Here is a 19,132-nt window from a genome sequence, read left to right as displayed (position 1 = left end):
GAGAAAAAGACAGAGGAAAAAGGATACGGCCTTCCCTATTTTCCCTTCTCGATGTGTTTCTCCGCTGCCTCGAGGGGGAACTAAAATCTCTCGCGCCTCAAAGTGGTTGAAGGCTTCGCTCCCTTTTTTTCACAGCATCCCTTACAGCTTAACCGTATAAGGGTCCAAGGGAGACTCCCGATACATAGCACTCCCTCTCGAGCGCTTCGATATATATATATATATATATATATCGAATATATATATATACCATCCGACTCCTCGCTCGTAGATCTCACTTTCACACCAGGGATTATAAACCATTAATTCTGACATCGCGTCCAGGCCAAAATAACGAGAGAAGGGGCGCGAGCCTTAATGCGATACCGTTGACCGTACTGAATTTTCTATCAGTTGCGTCGCCTTCCCCCCTCCACCCTCTCCTCCGTCCTCCCCCACTCCGGCCTGTACATTACACCACAAGGAGAGGGGGAGCGAGTTTTACGAGCTATTAAGTTCACTTTTATTCGATATATACCTACTTATACACTCGCGCTTGGGTATATTTGTACCGGTTACCGTGACCATTAACGTCACTTTCACAGTTTTTGCTCCGGATAAATATTTCTAGATCCAATTTTTTTCCTAACTTGAACATATTTTTCGAACAAATTAATTTGCACTTATTTTTTAATTTAATTTAAGAAAGAAAAAATTGTTTTATTTTTCTAAATAAATGTCTTGGAGATTTTCGATTAGAACAAACAAATTAACACTCAATATATTTCATATATTTTTGTTTTACATAAATTGATCGAAGAATCAACGATCGATAAATTGCTTAACAGTTAAAATTAATTTAGAAAAATTTATTTTCGATTTCATATAACGTTTACTGCAGTTTATATCATTCATGGTAATTTATTAAGGATAATAAGAGAACTGTTTTTCCCCTATCATTACGAGATGATACTACGCCCGATCGAACGGCCAATTTACTAAATTGACTCGCGGTCTGTTTGCAGAGCCGATGAGGCACGTGAAAGCGGAGCACTTGCAGCACGACAAGGACCTGGACGAGGAGGACGACCTCGATCTCGAGGAGGATCCCCGCCGGGGCGAGCATCCGTTTCACCACGCGATGCAGCACCACCACCACCACCACCAAGCATACCCCGGCGAGGACCACCTCAAGGACGAGGGGATCGTCAAAACCGACTGCAGCGCGGCAGGCGTGCCGATACCCGCGACCAAGCCGAAAATCTGGTCGCTGGCCGACACGGCCGCGTGCAAGACACCCCCGCCCCCTACCCACCCTCATCATCAACAGTACCATCACCTTCATCACCAGCAGCACTACGGCCAACAGCAGCATCACATGTCCAATCAAGGCCACCACCATCACTCCCAGCAACCTTGGCTCGGCTCAGGGGGCGGAGGCGGCGCCGGAGGCGGAGGCAACCTGAGCTCGTTCGCGCTTCCGTCCTCGGCGTCGATGAGCCCGTCTGCAGCCGCCACAGCGCCTTACTCGAGCGCCGCCACGAGGTACGGCGGTTTCCTCTCGTCCTCGTCCGGTGGCCAACTGCACTACAACCCCAACTCGTCCTCCGGCTCGAGTTCCTCGGCGTCCTCCTCGGCGGCTGCGGGGTTTCCCGAGGTTGGTACGGACACCCCACCCCAGACACCGCCCAACATGAAGGTGGCTACACCGAATGGAGTGATCCAGGCACCACCGGGCGGTTACTGCACTGGTGGCAACGGGAACGCGACGACCAACGGTAATCCAAATCCGTACGGGCAGAGCCATCCGGCGGCCGCCGGCTATCTGTCGACCAGTTCCGGCTCGGCAAGCAGCGGTTCCTCGTTCAGCTCGAGGCTGCAGGCGTCCCCGCACAAGGACTTCTCGCCAGCGGGGCAGAATTCTATTCTCCACCAGCATCAGACCACTGCCAGCTTACCGCCCACGGAGGCCACCACCGCGTTCAAACCGTTCTATAAGGGGTAAGTTTCGTTTTCTCGAGTCTTGAGATTCTGAAAAATCGGTATGTGGAAAAATTAAAATTGTAAGATTAATAATCGGATATATTAATGTGGATATTATGGAGTAGAATTAATTCTTTCTAAATTAGATCTAAATTTTATTTCAAGTATCGAGTTGTATAAAATTTTGAATAAAGAAGAAGAAAAAAAATAATTTTGAAAATTATTTGTTTGTTTCAGCTCGCAGTCCATGGGTAGCGGATTCGTGTCGCCGGTCTAAGGAACTCGCTAGATCGATTCTGGATCACCGTCGCGTTCCTCCAGGTGAGTGAGATTATTCCATCAGTTAAGAATTTATTTATGCACAATTTTGCAATGTTAAATATTTGTAAATATTTAATATTATGAAGAAAAAGGAAATTCTTTTCAACAATTAGATCTTTAAAAGATACAGTAAGGTTTTTCAATTTTTTAATTTGAAAAAAGTATATGAAATTTTTAAATATTGCAAAATTGTACACAATATTTAAAAATTTATATATTCTCGAAACCGGTCGAAACGAGCGTATATTTGCAATCGAGCACTGTTTTATCGATAATTATATAAAAAATGACAGCGAAAAACAAAGAGAGAGCGAGAACTCAAACATTTAAAGAAATTTATGGCACATTATTTTCCGTGAAATTCTCGGAGCATATAACGAGTAAATACTAAAAACGCGAAGTCTGAAGTTTTTTTGTCGATTTAACGAACCGGATCTTCCATCTTTCTCTAACCTCTACTATATACATATATACACATTTTTCCGTCGCTTCAGGCTAACGTCTGCTCGTCCAAAATATACATATCTTCACGCGAAGAAAATATTCACAGATGAATCACTATCTCGATCACGTTTAAAAGAGAGACCTTCCTTACGTCTGCCACTCGATGATAAATCATAAGCATACCAAATAACGCTAATCGTGTGGCGTGTGTACGAGGTGCGATCGTAATTTATAATACACATAGAGGAAATCTGTCGGGCAAGTAACACGGCTCCGATAATCGGTTTGCAAATCGTCGGATTGGCGTGTCTACGATCGACGAAAGCTTTCCATGATACGCGGTTGGTGGAAAATCGATAAGAAATTAATATTGGACGCGTCGATTGGTCGTTAAGGGTCGCCTCTCTCGTTGAAATAATAATGGGCCTGGACCGATGAGCCGTGCATACGAGCGGGAAGCGGAGAAAGAAAACGGGAGAGGAGAGAGGCTATCGCCACCTCCTTGACAGTGACAAATGGACGGAGATTTCAATCAGTGAATGGAATCACCACTGGACTAGCCGCGTCTCTCTCGCGCGTTCGGGCCAACGCGCGTATGACCATACTCTTCCAAGTTCTGTTTCGACTCGTATGTGCGAGCGTTAGTGTATGTGCGTTCGCGTGTGTGTACAGTGAAACACATCTTAACCTGTCGCGCTCGCTGACTGAACGACCGACCACAGTCCACTTGAGCGTACTATATTCTCTCATGAGTAGTAGCGCCGCGCTCTAGTATGAGGAATAAGACTCGCGTTTCGTAGGAGGTGATAATTGTTGATTGATGGAATTTTCGGTTTGGTATAAATGAAATGTGTAAAGTTTTTTTGATTGATTTTTGTGGATTTGGATCGAGGACAACTATTAAAATTTGAAAATTCCAATATTTAAAAATAGCGTGTATATATAGGATTTTAATTAAAATTGTCTCGTAGAAGGTGATAAGGTTATCGTGGAGATTGATGGTTTACGGATTGAAAAAAAAAAAATTAAAATTTGAAAATGTTTAAAGTATCGTATATATATAGGAATTTAATTAAAATAGTTTTGTAAAAGATGATAAGGTTATCACGGCGGATGGTTGATTTATATTGAATTTTTGATTTAAGAAAGTGATAAGATTTCAATTTTCGAGATTTAATTGATTCTAGATCTAGAAGTTTTTATTATTACTAAAAGCTCGTTTGTGTAATAAATTTATACAAAAAAGTGAAGATAAGGAAAAAATGTATTTATAAATACAATTTTAACGTAACGAAACAGTTCGTATTAAACTTACCGAATAGAATTTAATAAAACTATTACAACACAATTAATTATTTCTTATTTATTTAATACAAGATTGTGATGACACCATTAGGTTTCAGAATAATCAAATCCCCTAAATTTGAAATAAACACGAAAGCGTACAGTGGCTCCTTTCAAAACCAGTTCCCAACTGATTAAAATCACTTATCTCCCCGTGATTCATCACTTTCTTCGTCCGACGATGACGTGCAGAGGAAAACGTCGTCGTAGATAAATAGGAAACGCGTAAATTAGGCAGATATATCTATCTTTCCCGGCAATATCTCTTTCAACGTCCCGCTAATAGAAAAGTAGTTGGCCGCAATATCGTGATATCAATTGGCTTCGACCATTTCACAAAGAGAACGAGATTCATTTAACAACATTTTTTTCTATTTCGATTTTTTTCTGTCTCGCTCACGTTTTTCGAAGGTATCGTCCCCCGCCCCCCTCCCCCTCCCCCTTTCAAGGTTATATCTGATTCATAGCCGTGGTAAACACGTTGACGGCCAGTTTTTTGAACAGGAAAAAATTTGGAAATCAATAATTTCATCGTTCATTGTTCGTTCGTTCACTTTTATTCTTTCGCGTTTGCTGAGATGATATCATCTCTTATATATATAAAAGTAAATATTTTTCTTTTAAAATATCTTTAAAAATATTATTTCATAATTTTCAATATAAGAATATCGACGAAATATTGTACACAGATTTATGAAATTTTGTACACGGATAATTTGCGATGATTTGCAAATAAAACTCGGATATCTTGATTTTACACACGTAAGAAGACGCGAAATGACGAATAAACCCCGTTTATTAATTAACACGCCGGTATCGTCCGTTTCGAACAAACGATCAACTTTTTCCCCGCATTATTCACCGTGGATAGAGATTCAACTTTAAGAAACCTAACTTAACCGACTCCTTCTTCGTCCACTTCCCTTGGCCAAACAACAACGAGTGAAAGAAGGTGTCGAGCAGGGGGGAGAGAGACGACACCTTGGAAGACAACGCGAAAGAGAAAGAGACGCGCCACGTTGGAAAGGGAACCGGGTGTTAGCCGGTACTCTTATCGCGTGGCGATCTGATCCTAATTTATAGCCGCGTCCCAAATAAACTAGTTTTCGCTGTCGTCACCTCTCGGACCTCTCCTCTTCCTCCTCCTCCCCCCCTCCTCTCCGTCGAGTTCCATGCATGCGGACCGGGAGGGTCCTTTGGGGCCCCGTGGCTTATAACGCTTCTCCTCTCGACCCTTCCTGCTCCCTTCAGATCTCTACACTCTACACAGCTCTACGAGGAGGCCAGGTATACGTATAAACTCTCCCCTCTCCCCTTGTTGCACCTACCTGCCAGGAACCTTTTTTTTTCTCTCTCTCTTTCTTTTTTCCTCTGCTCCTCTTTTCTTCGAGAAGTGGCCGGTGGAGGAAAGCAAACAGAGAATCCTTCGACACCCTATAATTGTCAATTAGTTTGGGGATATTTAATTGCCATTAGGCTACTCCTAAAGGTGGAGCCCTAAAATTGGACTCTTTGTCGATCTCGAGCTTGGAGCATCGTGTTTATCGATGGAAGATAAATTTTCTATTTTTTTTCTTTATTGAAAAAAAATTCAGGGATCACTTTTAATTAATAATATTTCTCATCGAGTTCGAAATAATCGCAGTACAATTTCTTTAATAAAACAACTTTGAATAAGAAGAAAAAATAGAAACAGTTATCCAAAAAATTAATATTTACTTGAAACATATATATATATATATATATATACACACCTTTGTACACCGTAAAGGCAATATTTAGAAATTTCGTCGGTAGATAGCAGCAGCAGTCAAGAATGCACTTGTTCGACCGTTACCGTGTTAATGGATTAAAATTCGCGACCACCAAGATTCTTCGACACTGGATAACCGATCTTTTTAACGGTCAGATTCCAAAAGAATTCGGCTGCCCCGCCGATAAATCCTTCGTGTTCGATCCTCGCGAGAAACTGCACCCGCCACTTCGAGGTTTCTTCTGTCCCCTCTTTGTATCGGTGGAGAGGCGCGCGCGCGCGTGTATGCGTGTATATGCGTGTGCGCGCGTTTCTCGAATTCTTGAAAGGCGTTTCACACCACGTTTCAGTGTTCCACGAGGCGGGACACCGCGTCCTTCTTTGTCCTCGACCCCTATTTTTGCGCAGAATCTCGGGTTTGTTACACCGCGAAAGTCGTGAGAAGACGAAACGGTACGTTTCGAGTAGAAGGTTGTCGGATTTGGCCTATGCCTGCTACCTGGGTAACCGGAGAACCTGCTGAAACTGCCCTGAATCCGCTCGTTCCTCTTGCATTGGTCTCTCTCTCCTTGTGAATTCGTGCTCGCTTCTGGAAACGAGTTATTGAAGTATAGTGGCCATTGCACAAATATTATCGTTATTGTTATTATTAATTAGAAAGATATTTTTTTTTCTGTTATAAAATAAGGAATTAGGCTTCAGTTTGGGATTTTTAAAAAGTATCAATGTATAACGATGATAAATAATAGTGGTTTACAAGTTGTGAGTTTTTAAGTTGAATCTTTAATCGAGATTATTTTCTATTTTTGTTCATTTGTATAATGAATTTCATAAAACTATTATTATCGAGCCTAATTACCAACAATAAGTGTCTAATGTAGAATGTTCTGTTTGGAAAAGGAATTAATGTAACTTGCTAAAGATATTTATTTTGTGCATTTTTAATTTGAATTGGAATTCTATGATTTCTATTCTAAGTAATTATAAGAAATCATAAGAAGAAATGTGTGCATTAATAATTTATAGTACTCTGTAATTTTTTTCCCTTCTGCATATTATTTCGAATAGTTATAATTTTAATTTATGTATATAACAATTCGTGCGAACTTTAATAAAAAGCAAAAATATAATGTAAAATGAAAATTTAAATTTTCAACTTCTTTCAAGCGATGTATATATTAATTTCAATTCAAAGATTTCAAGCAACCAAGTAAAACCGTTCGTTGAATTTTCCGCTCTCATAAAGCAGTACATCATATCCGAAGTACAACACAGCATATCTAAGACTTCATCCGCGAAAACCGCCTAACGCTGTTTTTCCTTGTGGCTTATCGGCATATAATTTCTAATTACGTCGCTCCACCGCCAATTAATCACGCTCAATCTCCCCGGAAAATGGAACCTGCCACCGTTAATACACTCGCCGATGCGGTCGGGTGTTGTAATTATACAATTAAACAACGACTCGACATCGTCATTTCGGTTGAGACCGTATTTATCAATCTTTATAACGGCATGATCTCGCGGAAAACACGTCGACGTCGCGTCCGGTAATTTCGACGAGTACTAATACTGCGAGAATCAATTTTATAATCATCGTTATTTTACGCTCGTTCCCGCCAAGGTATGCAAAGAGAACATGGAACCAGAGGGGACAGATAAGGTAACAATGTGGTAATTAAATCCTGCTTTTCCATCGAATTTGCTGTCTTTTCCTTCTCAAAAGCGTGTACAGTTCGAATTTCGCGCGTTATCGTCGTCCTAGATCGTTCCCATCTAGTTACTTGTTTCGTGGTTGGCGCACGTGTCGATTTCACCAGATATCTTAACCTTCCCTATTCGCGTGAAATTATTATGTTGCGGAGAATGGAGATGATCGTCGCGATTACGTGTAAATTACCGTCATACCAGAGAAACGTTCTCCTCTGTCTCTTCCGAGAGATCTTAATCCAGCTTATCCAAGGATCTTGCTCCGCTATTGGATATATGAAAGGAGAGAGAATGCTTGGAAATGGAAAAACTTGCGATCGATTCGTGTCATGTACTTTGTCTATTAATTTTTTGAAGTTAAAGAAAAATGATGGGAATTGAAAAATAAATATAAATTTGTAAAATTTGATTGCTAACGTTATTAGAAGAAAGAAAATTGATTGTAATAGAATAATTTATTCGTTATATCCGTCGAGTTCTTCTCGCGAATGTACGTTCGGCATTCATCGACTAAGTTCGGGCGAAATCGTTTTCGGACCCACTGAAGCGTGATAATTTCACACCGAAAGAATACATCGTAAACTTCTTTAAATGCCTAACTTCTCAATTCTTTTTCTTCTTCTATTAACCGTCGTTATTGGCAAAAATAACATCGAATTTCATTTTTCCAGCTAGTAAGTTTATAACGAATAAATATTGTGATCCAAATTACATCGAATTTGATCTTATTTTAAACAGAAAAATTTCATTCGTACATCGATAGATGTTTTATTTAAAAAGAATCAAAAATATAGAAACTTTACCATTGTCTTATATGTTTTTTTTTTTCGAGAATCTTTTTCAGTCGTTATCTTTTTCTATTCTAACTTCGAGTTTTGGTCGAACTATATCAGAAGTATAATTGCAAATCATCTTTCCCGAATTTTTTGTATTTATAAAACATTTACTGCACGTCATCTTTTCACATTTAAATTTGCATTTCTCCCGGGTATCGACGAGGATTGTCGATAGGATTACTCGTAAACGATCGGGGGAGAAAAAATGTCTCATTTACCATCAACGATGCACAGCCTGACTAAATTAATTCCTTTTGGTTGAATTAATTCCCTCTCGGTCGAATGATCTTCCTTTTGTACGTTCTCTCTCAAACGTTTCACTTTTTATAGTTCGATTATTCAGTGAAAATCGAGGCGATTTATAACTTCGACAAGAAGACATAGGAGAAACGATGCGAAAATAAGCTTGCTGATGGAATTGAGAGGAACGCGAATCGCGTAAAACCGTATGGAATATATCACGGCCGTTAGAGGAGCGTTATGTATGCCAGCATCGTGGTGGATCGACGTTTTACACGGCATGCGACTATCGATACGCGATTACCGTGTCTCACCTAGGGAACAAGTCCGTGTACGTGCGCTGCCACGATCACTACGGCCGATAGAGCGTCTCCGCCTCCGTCTAGCGGAGATTCTGTGTACACTCTGGATGGAATGCTGCTGTTTCTCGGTTGTGGATAGGGGAAAAATGAAATAGTATAATCTTAAACGCTCATGGAGGGGTTCAATCAATATATGTATATATGATTAATAACATACGGATTTTTATGCTAAATTAAAATGTGTTTAAGTAGAGATTTGCTTCGTTCCTCAAATATAATAATCATACGCGTATTCAAATTTTGCATAAATGCATAAATATCCATAATTTAATGATCAGTGGGTATGTCGAGGCTGGGAAAATTACGAGAATTTTTTCTTAAGGATGAATCTATGTAACGTTTTCGAGAAGTTAATAAAGTAAATAAAATGAAAATGAAAATCTCAATACAAGATGTGTAAATAAGATTTCATAATCTATAGATTATAATAAAGTTATATTTCCTTATTAAAATTAAATACCAATTATTTATCTATTAAATAATTAATCGTTATTACAACAATATCCGTTACAATAACTCGATTTCTTTGTCTGCAAAGGATTAAAACGTTCGTATAAAACATAAATTTTCTTCACGTTATATTCTCGATTCGCAGTGCAATAAAAAAAAAAAACGAAAGAATTTCTCAAAAAAGTACAAAGTAGATTGCATCTCAGCGGCCTTCGGAATCCCGAGTCAACCGATCAAATAAAATTTACGACGCGCGATAAAAAACGTAGGACATAAATAACCAATCAAAAAAATATATATTCGCTTAAATTCGATTAAAATTAATAAGCATCGGGGAAAACAATTACTCGAACACGACGAATGAATCTACATCAGCGCGATAATTTTTTCCGGAAGCTATGAATCCCGATTAAACGAAACTCTATGTACCCCATTTGTTCGATGTTTCAACGGTGTGACAGTGGCCGACGAATATTTCAAAGCGCCACGGGCTATCCGTCGGTATGGCCGCACCTCTCTTTATTTCCTCCATTCCGTTCCAAACTCGAAATGACGCGAAACCGGATGACAAATGCTGCACAATTACGCGACAAGTCGTTTCGAGGAGATCCACGATTCGAACGCGGTTTCTCGCGTGTATCCACTTCCATGATACTTTTTACACGGGAGTCTCCCTTGTCCGTCCATCACGCTCGTTGTGTTCTCTTAAAAATACGCTTGAAAGATTGAGAAAGATCGTACAGGGACGATGGAGGAAAAATAATTGCAAGACGATTAAAATTCCGTATACTATGTATATTTTTTCTTTTTGTTATTGTTCTTTGAAGATTTTTCATACGTTTTTGATGAAATGTTAGTTATATGAGAAATTATAATGAAAATATACTTGTAATATAGTGCAAAATATTTGTCTAACAAAATTACTGTTGAAAGATCGCATGAGTAATTTAACATGAGTAGTAAAGTGTTTGTAAGTGTAAAATGCTACTAATGCTACAAAAATCTTTTCATTTTCTGTATCAATATATAATTTAGATTCTAACGAGATCGAGGATTAATAAACAAAAAAAAGAAAGTATTAAATATACGAATATATTTCAAATAATCTCTAAACACTCAGAACGAAATAAAATATTATTAATCTACAAGTAGAACTCTTGTCAAACCTTTCACTTTCAACATATATTCAAAACCAACTTACTCCACCTCTTCTTGTTTCACTTTGTTCGTCCAATAAAGACACGTCGTTCCTTCGCTCAAAGAGATCCGTCGGCGCATGTATTTTTCATTTATATATGAAATTCATCGGACACGATGTAGAGAGTCTCCAACTTCGATCCATTTATTCAAACGTCCAGAGAATATTCATGAACACGGTCGAATAGTTGCAAGAAGACCTAGACACAAACCATCATTGTCCGCGCACGAAAATTCTGCTTTCACGCTCACCTTTCTAAAAAAACGGAATTTCATTGGTTAGACCGAATCGATAGCAGTGCCTCCTTCCGTCAAAAGCGGAACCATCATTTGTGCTATCGGATTCTCCGTAATTACGAAGCTTTTAATACGACTCCCTCTAGTGGAACGCGAGAAACCTGTTTATCCGTACTGTACATTATCTTCGACACGAAAAACGACATTACGAAACAAGGTGTTTGCAGTTAATCGCGTCCACCCGGTTTCGAACTTTTCAAATGTATCATTTTCTCGATGAATTTCACACTGTTAATAATAAGTGAATTAAACTTGTTTAATCTTTTAGATTTCTCTTGAAAGTTATTAGCGAGGAGTTGACGCGTTGCATAACTTAACCTAACTATTGGACAATGTAGGAAAAAATGTGTTAATGAGATGAATTTGGTAGTGCTTCGTTATTTATTATTATGTCGAAAATTCATATTTATTATCGAGAATGACCGTGAGAATCTAGCTACCAGGTAAACGAAATTCGATCCTTATTTTATCTTTATGAGTAATTAAAATATAGATTGCAGAGAATGATAGCCAGCGAAAAACAAAGAGGGATAGAGCAGTTTTAGAGAATTATACAAAGAAATTGATGATGATTGGTCCACTATAAAATGAGCATAAATTTTTTATAATTATGCCACGGATATAGTTATAAATATATATGATCAAAAAAGATCGGTTTTAGAGATTAAAAAATAAACAAAAAAGTATTACTTGAAATTTATTTATATAAAATTATCGTTTAGACAAACTTTTAGATTACTTTAGATATTTTTGTATATCAATCTTGCTCTCTACAAATTCGAGTTATAATTATAATCGAATATCGGTGATTTTCGGCCGTTGAGCACGATCGGAATTCGCTTGGATGTTGTTGGATGTCATATATGCAAATTCAACGAAGCAAGGGACAAAGAGAATAGACATTCATTCGGAGAATTCTTAACGAGATAAAAGTTGAATTTTGCGAGACTAATCCTCGATTAATTAATTTTTTTACGCAGTGAGCTAAATATTTGTTATTCTCTATTTTACCGATCTAGCTAATATTAAATCTTTGAATACTAATTAATGAAATAACTCGAGACCAAAAGAATGATAAATTTAATTTTATATTTGAAAATCATTTCAGCTTGATAAACACAAACAAACCATACACTTTCATTTCCAGATATGTCAGAAAATAATATCAAAAATTCGCATCCTCAAAAACTGAACATTCTTCGAACACCTGTTACTTTCCAATTAAAAGAAAAAAAAGCATCTTGATCGGATCGCCGTTAAGCCTCGCAATCAACCAAAATCTTTCAGAACGAGAACACCTATCGCATCCGACACTTTTTGTCCTCGTAAACGCATAGCTCGAAGTATATTTTCCACCAAGAGACGCCGGGAGGTCAGATATGGTCGCAATGTAATCCCGTTAATCACGGGATGGCCATTGGTACACGATAACCATGCAGAAAGCGCCGCACATGGAACTGGTTATACAGAACGTGTGACGAACCACGTTAGCGACGTTCCATTTGCAACAGCGTGTTGTGCAAACCGAGAAGAAAGAAGCAGCAAGTTGTTGGTATCGGTTCTCGGCGATCGTTGTGTGCGCGAACGCATGTGAGAGCACCACTTGTCTCTACCAGGTGAGACGGAGGGTAATCGCGTATCGATAGGCGGCCACGACGTATATTGGCCCGATCCACCGCAACGTCGACGTGTATTGCGGCACGCTAATAGTTAACTATGATCTTACAAGTCGTTTACATACAGACCATCTGGCCGCGGTTGCGAAAAGCTGCGGAGTAAGCCTTCTGGCGGAACGTTAACGTACGATCGTCAAAGGTTGAGGTTATGTTGATGTTTTTTTTTTTTTTTTTTTTTTTTTTTTTTTTTTTTTTTGTGTAGATGTATCTACTTGTGAAGAGTTATTTAATGTTATGGATAGTGCGGTATATTTTGTTTTTCATTTATTTGTTCGTCGAAGAATCATTGGGTATGAAAGTTGCTAGATTGAATTTCTTTCTCGAGAGTTGAGGTTATGTTGGTATATACTTTTTTTTTTTTTTGTAGGTATATCTACTTGTGGAGAGTTGTCTACTATAATGGATAGTGTGGTAATTTATTTATTGACTGACAAAGGAGAAGATTCTTTTAGAAGATTTTTTTTCTTCTTTTTATTTGTTTCTATTTTCTATTATTCATTCAAGTGTTAAGGATTCTTTGAATGTAAAAGTTACAAGATTGAATTTCTTCTTTGAGATTGAGGTTGATGTTTGTTTTTTTTTTTTTTCTACTTTCTTCATTGAAAGTAATAATGTGATATTCTTTTTTTTTAACTTACTTTATTACTTTTTTTAAATTTTTTTTTTTTTTTTTTTTTATTTTTTTTTAACTTAGTTTATTACTTAAGTTAAAAAGATGAAACGACTCTTTGAACGTAAAGTTACTTGATTGAATCCGTTTGTCAAAGATTAAAGTTGATTCTTTTTCCAATAAAAAAAAAAAGAAAAAAGATTTTTATCTTGTGCTACTTTTCTATCTATAACTTATCATTTTCAATGTGTCGAGTCACTGATATTACTAGTAAATAATTCTGCAAGAGAGCAGAACTATACCATCGGTATTGGAAAATCCATAGGGGCGAAATAACGATGGCCAGATTCCAGTAATAGTTGGGTTAAGAGCGTACAAACGATATTTTCGCAAGTCTTATGCCAATAGACGGTTAACCTGGTCATAAACGGCCTAATTGCGAGAGTCGTGATTGTCGTTGCTATCGACCTAATCGTTCCGGAAACGATTTCAGAGGTTGACCCCAATAGGCGGGCGCCATTTTATTCGAGCGGCGTTTATCAAAGACAAATGTTATCGCAATAGCTATCAGAAAGACTGATTTGAAATTTTTTATTAGTTATCGAAGATCTTCGAGCACGCATCCGCGAAATGATCAAATTTTCAAATTACATTTCACAGCAAGATTAAAGATGGATCCCTAAAAACAAATCTGTCTGACATTATTCTCGTCTTTCTGTTGCAGGATCGAGAAAAAGGGCGCAAGGGCACTGTATAAATACGCTCCGCAGAGGATTTACTATCGCGATTTCTGCACCACGGAAGGAGAGAGGCGTAGCTAGGAAAAAGAATTAGCGAGGGTGCAAAAAAAGAATATACTCTAAAAGGAGAAAGAAATGGAAGCCGGTAGTATCGTCCTCGAGATACATAAATCGTGACGTGAGGGCGCGGAAAGACGAATGGGGAATGCGCGCGCATGCGCGGCTCAGAGGAGATTTAGGAATTAAGGGAATTACGTCGAAGTGCCTGCTTACGCACGAGTACGTAAGGAAGAAGAGGGATAGATAGATCTCGGGGAGGAGACGTGCGCTGAATCGTGTTTTCTGTGGAGGAGGAGGAGGAGGAGAGGTTTTAGGTGAGAATCGCCTAATAATTTTTGAACGAAACGGACTACTACTGGTCGAGCAATTTCGAAAAGATCGTATGCTTAAACCCTGGAGAGGGGTTTCCTTAGTCAACCAATCCTTCGATTCCCTGTAAATAACGAGCTCACGCACGACATCTTGCGGATGATTCGAGACCTAAAAGAGATCGGTAAGGGAAACCGTAATATAGGTCGTTTTGTACATATATATAAATTGTGGATGGATGGGGAAACGAGAGTTTATGCAGAATTATTTTCTCGTTCCATCTGTATCTGTTCAGTCCCGCGGATCTTGCCGATATCCACCAGCCAAGACACCCGCAAATCATACGGGCAACGTGCAAAATAACAGCCAGTTTCAGCTCCAATCCTGATGCGATCGTGTATTTCCATTACACACAGTATTTATTCGTTATAAGGGTAAGAATTCTTTCTCGAGTCCTGTCGAAGCGAGTAAAATTTTTTCTTCCACCTCACCAATAGTCGTAAATTCCTTTAAATATTTAGGTTTTCAATTCCTCTTTTTCTTTTTCTTTTTTATGTTCCTCGTTATTGGCGAAGATAAAACGAAAATAGAATTTCAAGCTTCTACTTCTTTTTGTGTTAGGAAACGGTCGACGGTTTTTTGTTTTTATGTCACTTAAAAATTTTATTTCTCAGTAAAAAAAAAAAAAAAAAGTGAACAGAAATACGTTTACGTACAATGTGTATATTACTGCAGTAGCGCCCTCTTTAGCATTCACATATTTCAGATATACGATATCTGGTTAAAGTTATTAATACACTCGTGAAAAATCTTTATACGATTTTTAAAAATCGATGGAGAGATAATGTTGAAGTGCTTTTATAACGAATACATACAGTGTTGGACTCTTGTACAAAGTTGTCAATATCTTTCGACCAACTCGCGTGTCCGAGTCCTTTTCTATCGAGGATTGGTCACAGCGTCGTCGAGGAGGCGGAGGAGAAGGAAGAGGAAGGCGGATCGCACAGGCGCTACTCTATCCTTAACTTACACCAGAGCAACTCTTTAATTAAACTCCCTGATGAAATATTCTCGTGTACACGCTGTTGAAAAGGCTATAGCCTAGAGCTGGCCTAGAGGGGGGGGGAGGGGGGCGGATCTTTGGAAAATTTGTCAAAGTGAAGTCGAGTCCACAGTATAAAAAACTGATTCAAAATTATTTAGAATATAAAAGTGGAGTGACGAACCTGGACCACGAGTGATCTGGACGCATCAATTTTCCTTTCCTGCTATACTCTATACTTCCATATTTGAAACTCTGTAACCCTTTTTCTCCGATTCCGAATGCCACTGGAGTTTCATGTTTGTGTATAGGTGATGAAGTCGACTGAAGTTCGTCACTCCTTGTCTCATGGATGTTTGTCCACCATGGATGATTATTATGGTGCAGTGAAGAGAATGGTTAATAAACTAATTAAGTGTGAAAAAAAAAAAAAAAAAAAAATTCGTCCTTTTTCCGCGGCGGGCATCGTGCACTCCCAATATGGACTTCCGGTCTCCTGCAAACACGCGCGCCACGAGACATCGATGATGCGATAACATTAACACGTGTGTTTCGTTTTAATTAGCATCGTATTTCATTACTTTCAACCCTTCACTCTGTGCAATATATATTGTTTTTTTTTTCTTCTTTTTTTTTTTTTTTTTTAGATCGTGCGCTCGTCGATTGTTCACGTTTCTCGTGATCAACGTGGAAATGGAACATTTCGATCTATATACGTGTGTGTATGCGTGTGTGCGAGTGAGTGAATACGTCGTGTGTGTGTTCGTATGTGTAACAATTTTAATCTCTTTGTTCTTGGATCCCTTTGATTGGATTAAATTTCGTGGTTTTTGACGATAGGAAATATGGTAGCGACGATTAAATGGAAATTTTTCAAAGGGCAACCTTTGACCCGTGGTTTCAGAGAAACGAAGATGCACGGTGCTCGAGATTGTTAATATTTTTTTATATCGTGCATGTATATCGTATAAATCATCCCTCCTTTCGATATTATTGATGGTATAGAATCGCGAATTGTTTCTCAATTTCTTTCGAAACGAGCAGAATGGACATGAAGGAAAGACGGAAGGAGAGGCAAGAGAAGGGAAAAAAGAAAAAAAAACAAAAAAGAACTAATTGTAGAAATCATTTTGTACTTTGACACTGTGTAAGTGAGTGTGCGTGATTTGCGTCGTTTGCTTCGAGAGAAAGAGAGAGAGAGAGAGAGAGAGAGAGAGAGAGAGAGAGAGAGAGAGAGGGAGAGAGAGAAAAGAAAAAATTGGAGGAGGAGATATGAGAAAGGAGCGCGATAGAAGAAATTGTACATTGTTTTGTAAAGAGTACATTTATTTATATCTGTGATAATGGGCAAGGTTAAATAGAAATGAAAAGAGAAGAGTTGCAAACGAGAGAAACGGTTGAGGGAATGTGAGAAAGAGAGAGGAAGAATGGAGAATATACAATATGGACGAAAAAATATATATATATATATATATATATATATATATATATAAAACGGAGGCGAGGAAGAGAAATATTATGGTATTGATATACTACGACGAAGATGATCGGTGCTCGTGCATTCGTTGACACGTATGTATATCGTAATAGATTAATTAAATAATAGAGACTCAATCATGGTTTTTGTAAATAATCAGCGTAGTCAAGGGAATACCATCATCGAGGGTCGAGGGTATCGTTTTATGAATCCGTGCGAGAAAATAAAAAATAAAATTAAAAAAAAAAAAAAAAAATAAATAAATAAAAAATAAGAGAATTGTAAGGTTGAAGAAAGAGTGAAGGACAATTTTGTGCGCTTCTTATATGTTCACGATCGTACCCTCGACGCAAAAAAAAAAAAAAAAAAAAAAAAAAAAAAGGGAAAGAGACCTATCTGTTGTGAATATATATAATACAGGTATTAGGTATATAGATATATATATAAATATAAATATATAAATATATATATATACATACTACACACGATTAATAGGTTCTATTTGGTTGTTCGTACGAATTCAATTGTAAATTAATTAAATTGTACATAGTTCTGAATGTGAATATAGACAGAATATATCTATTATTATTATTATTATTATTATTATTATTATTATTATTGGCATCATCATATTATTATTATATTATTATTATTGTCTATTACCATTATGAATTCATTATATTAAAATGGAGACTATTATGTTGTACATTTACATGTTTTATTTTCGTTTTTTTTTTCTTTCTTTTTTTTTTAAACCTTCATCCCATTCTTCAATCTTTTTTATCAATTATCCTTCTTTCCTCCTTCAAGCGAAGAAAGAAGATAATTGCAGTTTAAAATGCTGCATCATGTTTGTTTTAATAATTATATTCTTGATAAAAGTCCAATTTCAATATATCTAATTTGAAAATCTATACGATTTTGTAAAATGGTAAGAAGTATTTTGGTGCACTATTACTATTACTTATAACTATTATTTCGATATTCCATAATGAACGCAGCTACGTGAATATTCCAACTAGCATTTTCGAATGAGGAATTCCAAAGAAAACGCATGGTATCAAATATAATAATTTATACTTTCTCCTTTTCTACAAAAAAAAAAAACGTATCTTATTGAAAATCAAAGAATTTTAAATTTGCAATCAATTTTAAAAATTAATTGATCTTTAAAATTAAAAAAAGTTGTATCTATTTTTTTTTTTTTAAATTTCAAGATAAGAGAAATAATACAATTTCTATATAAACTTCTATATAAACATTCTGTGTCTCCTTTGATATTCATACAAATATAATATTTCAAATAAATAATAATTATTTAATCTTAATAAATTCGATTTTCGAGAGTTTAATTTAAAAATATTTAAACTAATTGCCTATAATAATATACAAACTGAATATTAACTTTCCAATTTCCATACACCAGCTCTCTAAATAATAATTTCCAAATTTACCCAATAAAACGAGGGAAAACGTACACAAGGGTCGATTAAAACGCGATACCATCGACATCGAGAGCTACCTTAATTAGAAAGGATCGATGAGATATCGGTAAACCAGCCGGCGGTTAAACGGTCGGCAATAATCGATGTCGCAAATTCATTATAAACTAATTTCGGTTTATCGCATGAATTGTCCGCCATGTCAAGTGGAAACGGATCGTTCGAGCAAGTGAAATGTTCGTGTCTTTTTACGATCGTTTGGTGCTCTCCAACTCGCTTCGATCGCCCACGGCGTTATTTACAGGTCGGATTTATGCTTGAAAACTTCCCACGAAGATTCAAGGTTCACCGGTTCGTGACCCATAAATCAGGCATACGTTTGTCGCATGTCGTTGGGAGAAAGCTCTTCTTCGAAAGCGCATCTTTTATTCCTCGCGATTTATGCCAATTTATTGTTACCGTTGTTTGTTATCTAACACCAATATCGAAAACACAATTCTCTTTTATTTATTTTAATTCACATTGTTCTCCTTCTCTATTTTTACTTTTTTTAATTTTCATAATATGTTCATGTTTTTGTTTTTATTGCTATTAATTATCGTTATATTAATTATTTATTATTATTATCGATTAATTTAACATTGTTATAGTTAATGCTAAAACAATTACCCAATCAAATAATATCACGATATAATTGCACATTAAACCATTGATTCTACATCGTAAAAATCATTGTCTACATGATAAACATTATTGTCGTTATTATTATTGTCATAGAATTTGCTCAAGGGATGGAAAAAATTAAATAATCATCAATTAAACGTTTTACTTTCCAGTCTAAAAATTTATTGCTAGTTTCA

At 37.1% G+C, this 19,132-nt stretch overlaps 1 protein-coding gene across 3 annotated transcripts in view; it reads left to right on the top strand.

Moving 5' to 3' along the window:
• Nucleotides 1-17,292, top strand: part of LOC122710626 (homeobox protein caupolican-like) — a 91,590-nt gene extending 74,298 nt beyond the window's left edge. For 2 of the 3 annotated variants that reach the window (XM_043928593.1, XM_043928595.1), the window contains exons 5-7: nucleotides 1,005-1,980; nucleotides 2,200-2,283; nucleotides 13,927-17,292. In XM_043928593.1, the coding sequence (XP_043784528.1) occupies nucleotides 1,005-1,980; nucleotides 2,200-2,239 (1,016 nt within the window). In that variant the 3' untranslated portion in view covers nucleotides 2,240-2,283; nucleotides 13,927-17,292. Of the gene's footprint in view, nucleotides 1-1,004; nucleotides 1,981-2,199; nucleotides 2,284-2,777; nucleotides 2,831-13,926 lie in introns of those variants that run through there. The other variant, XM_043928594.1, reaches the window with a different exon arrangement.
• Nucleotides 17,293-19,132: the final 1,840 nt, after the last annotated feature.

Source organism: Apis laboriosa, unplaced genomic scaffold (genome assembly GCF_014066325.1).
Source record: "Apis laboriosa isolate Shangri-la unplaced genomic scaffold, ASM1406632v1 scaffold14_cov150, whole genome shotgun sequence".
Classification (NCBI taxonomy): Eukaryota; Metazoa; Arthropoda; class Insecta; order Hymenoptera; family Apidae; genus Apis; species Apis laboriosa.
This window is presented reverse-complemented; position numbering and strand designations above follow the sequence as displayed.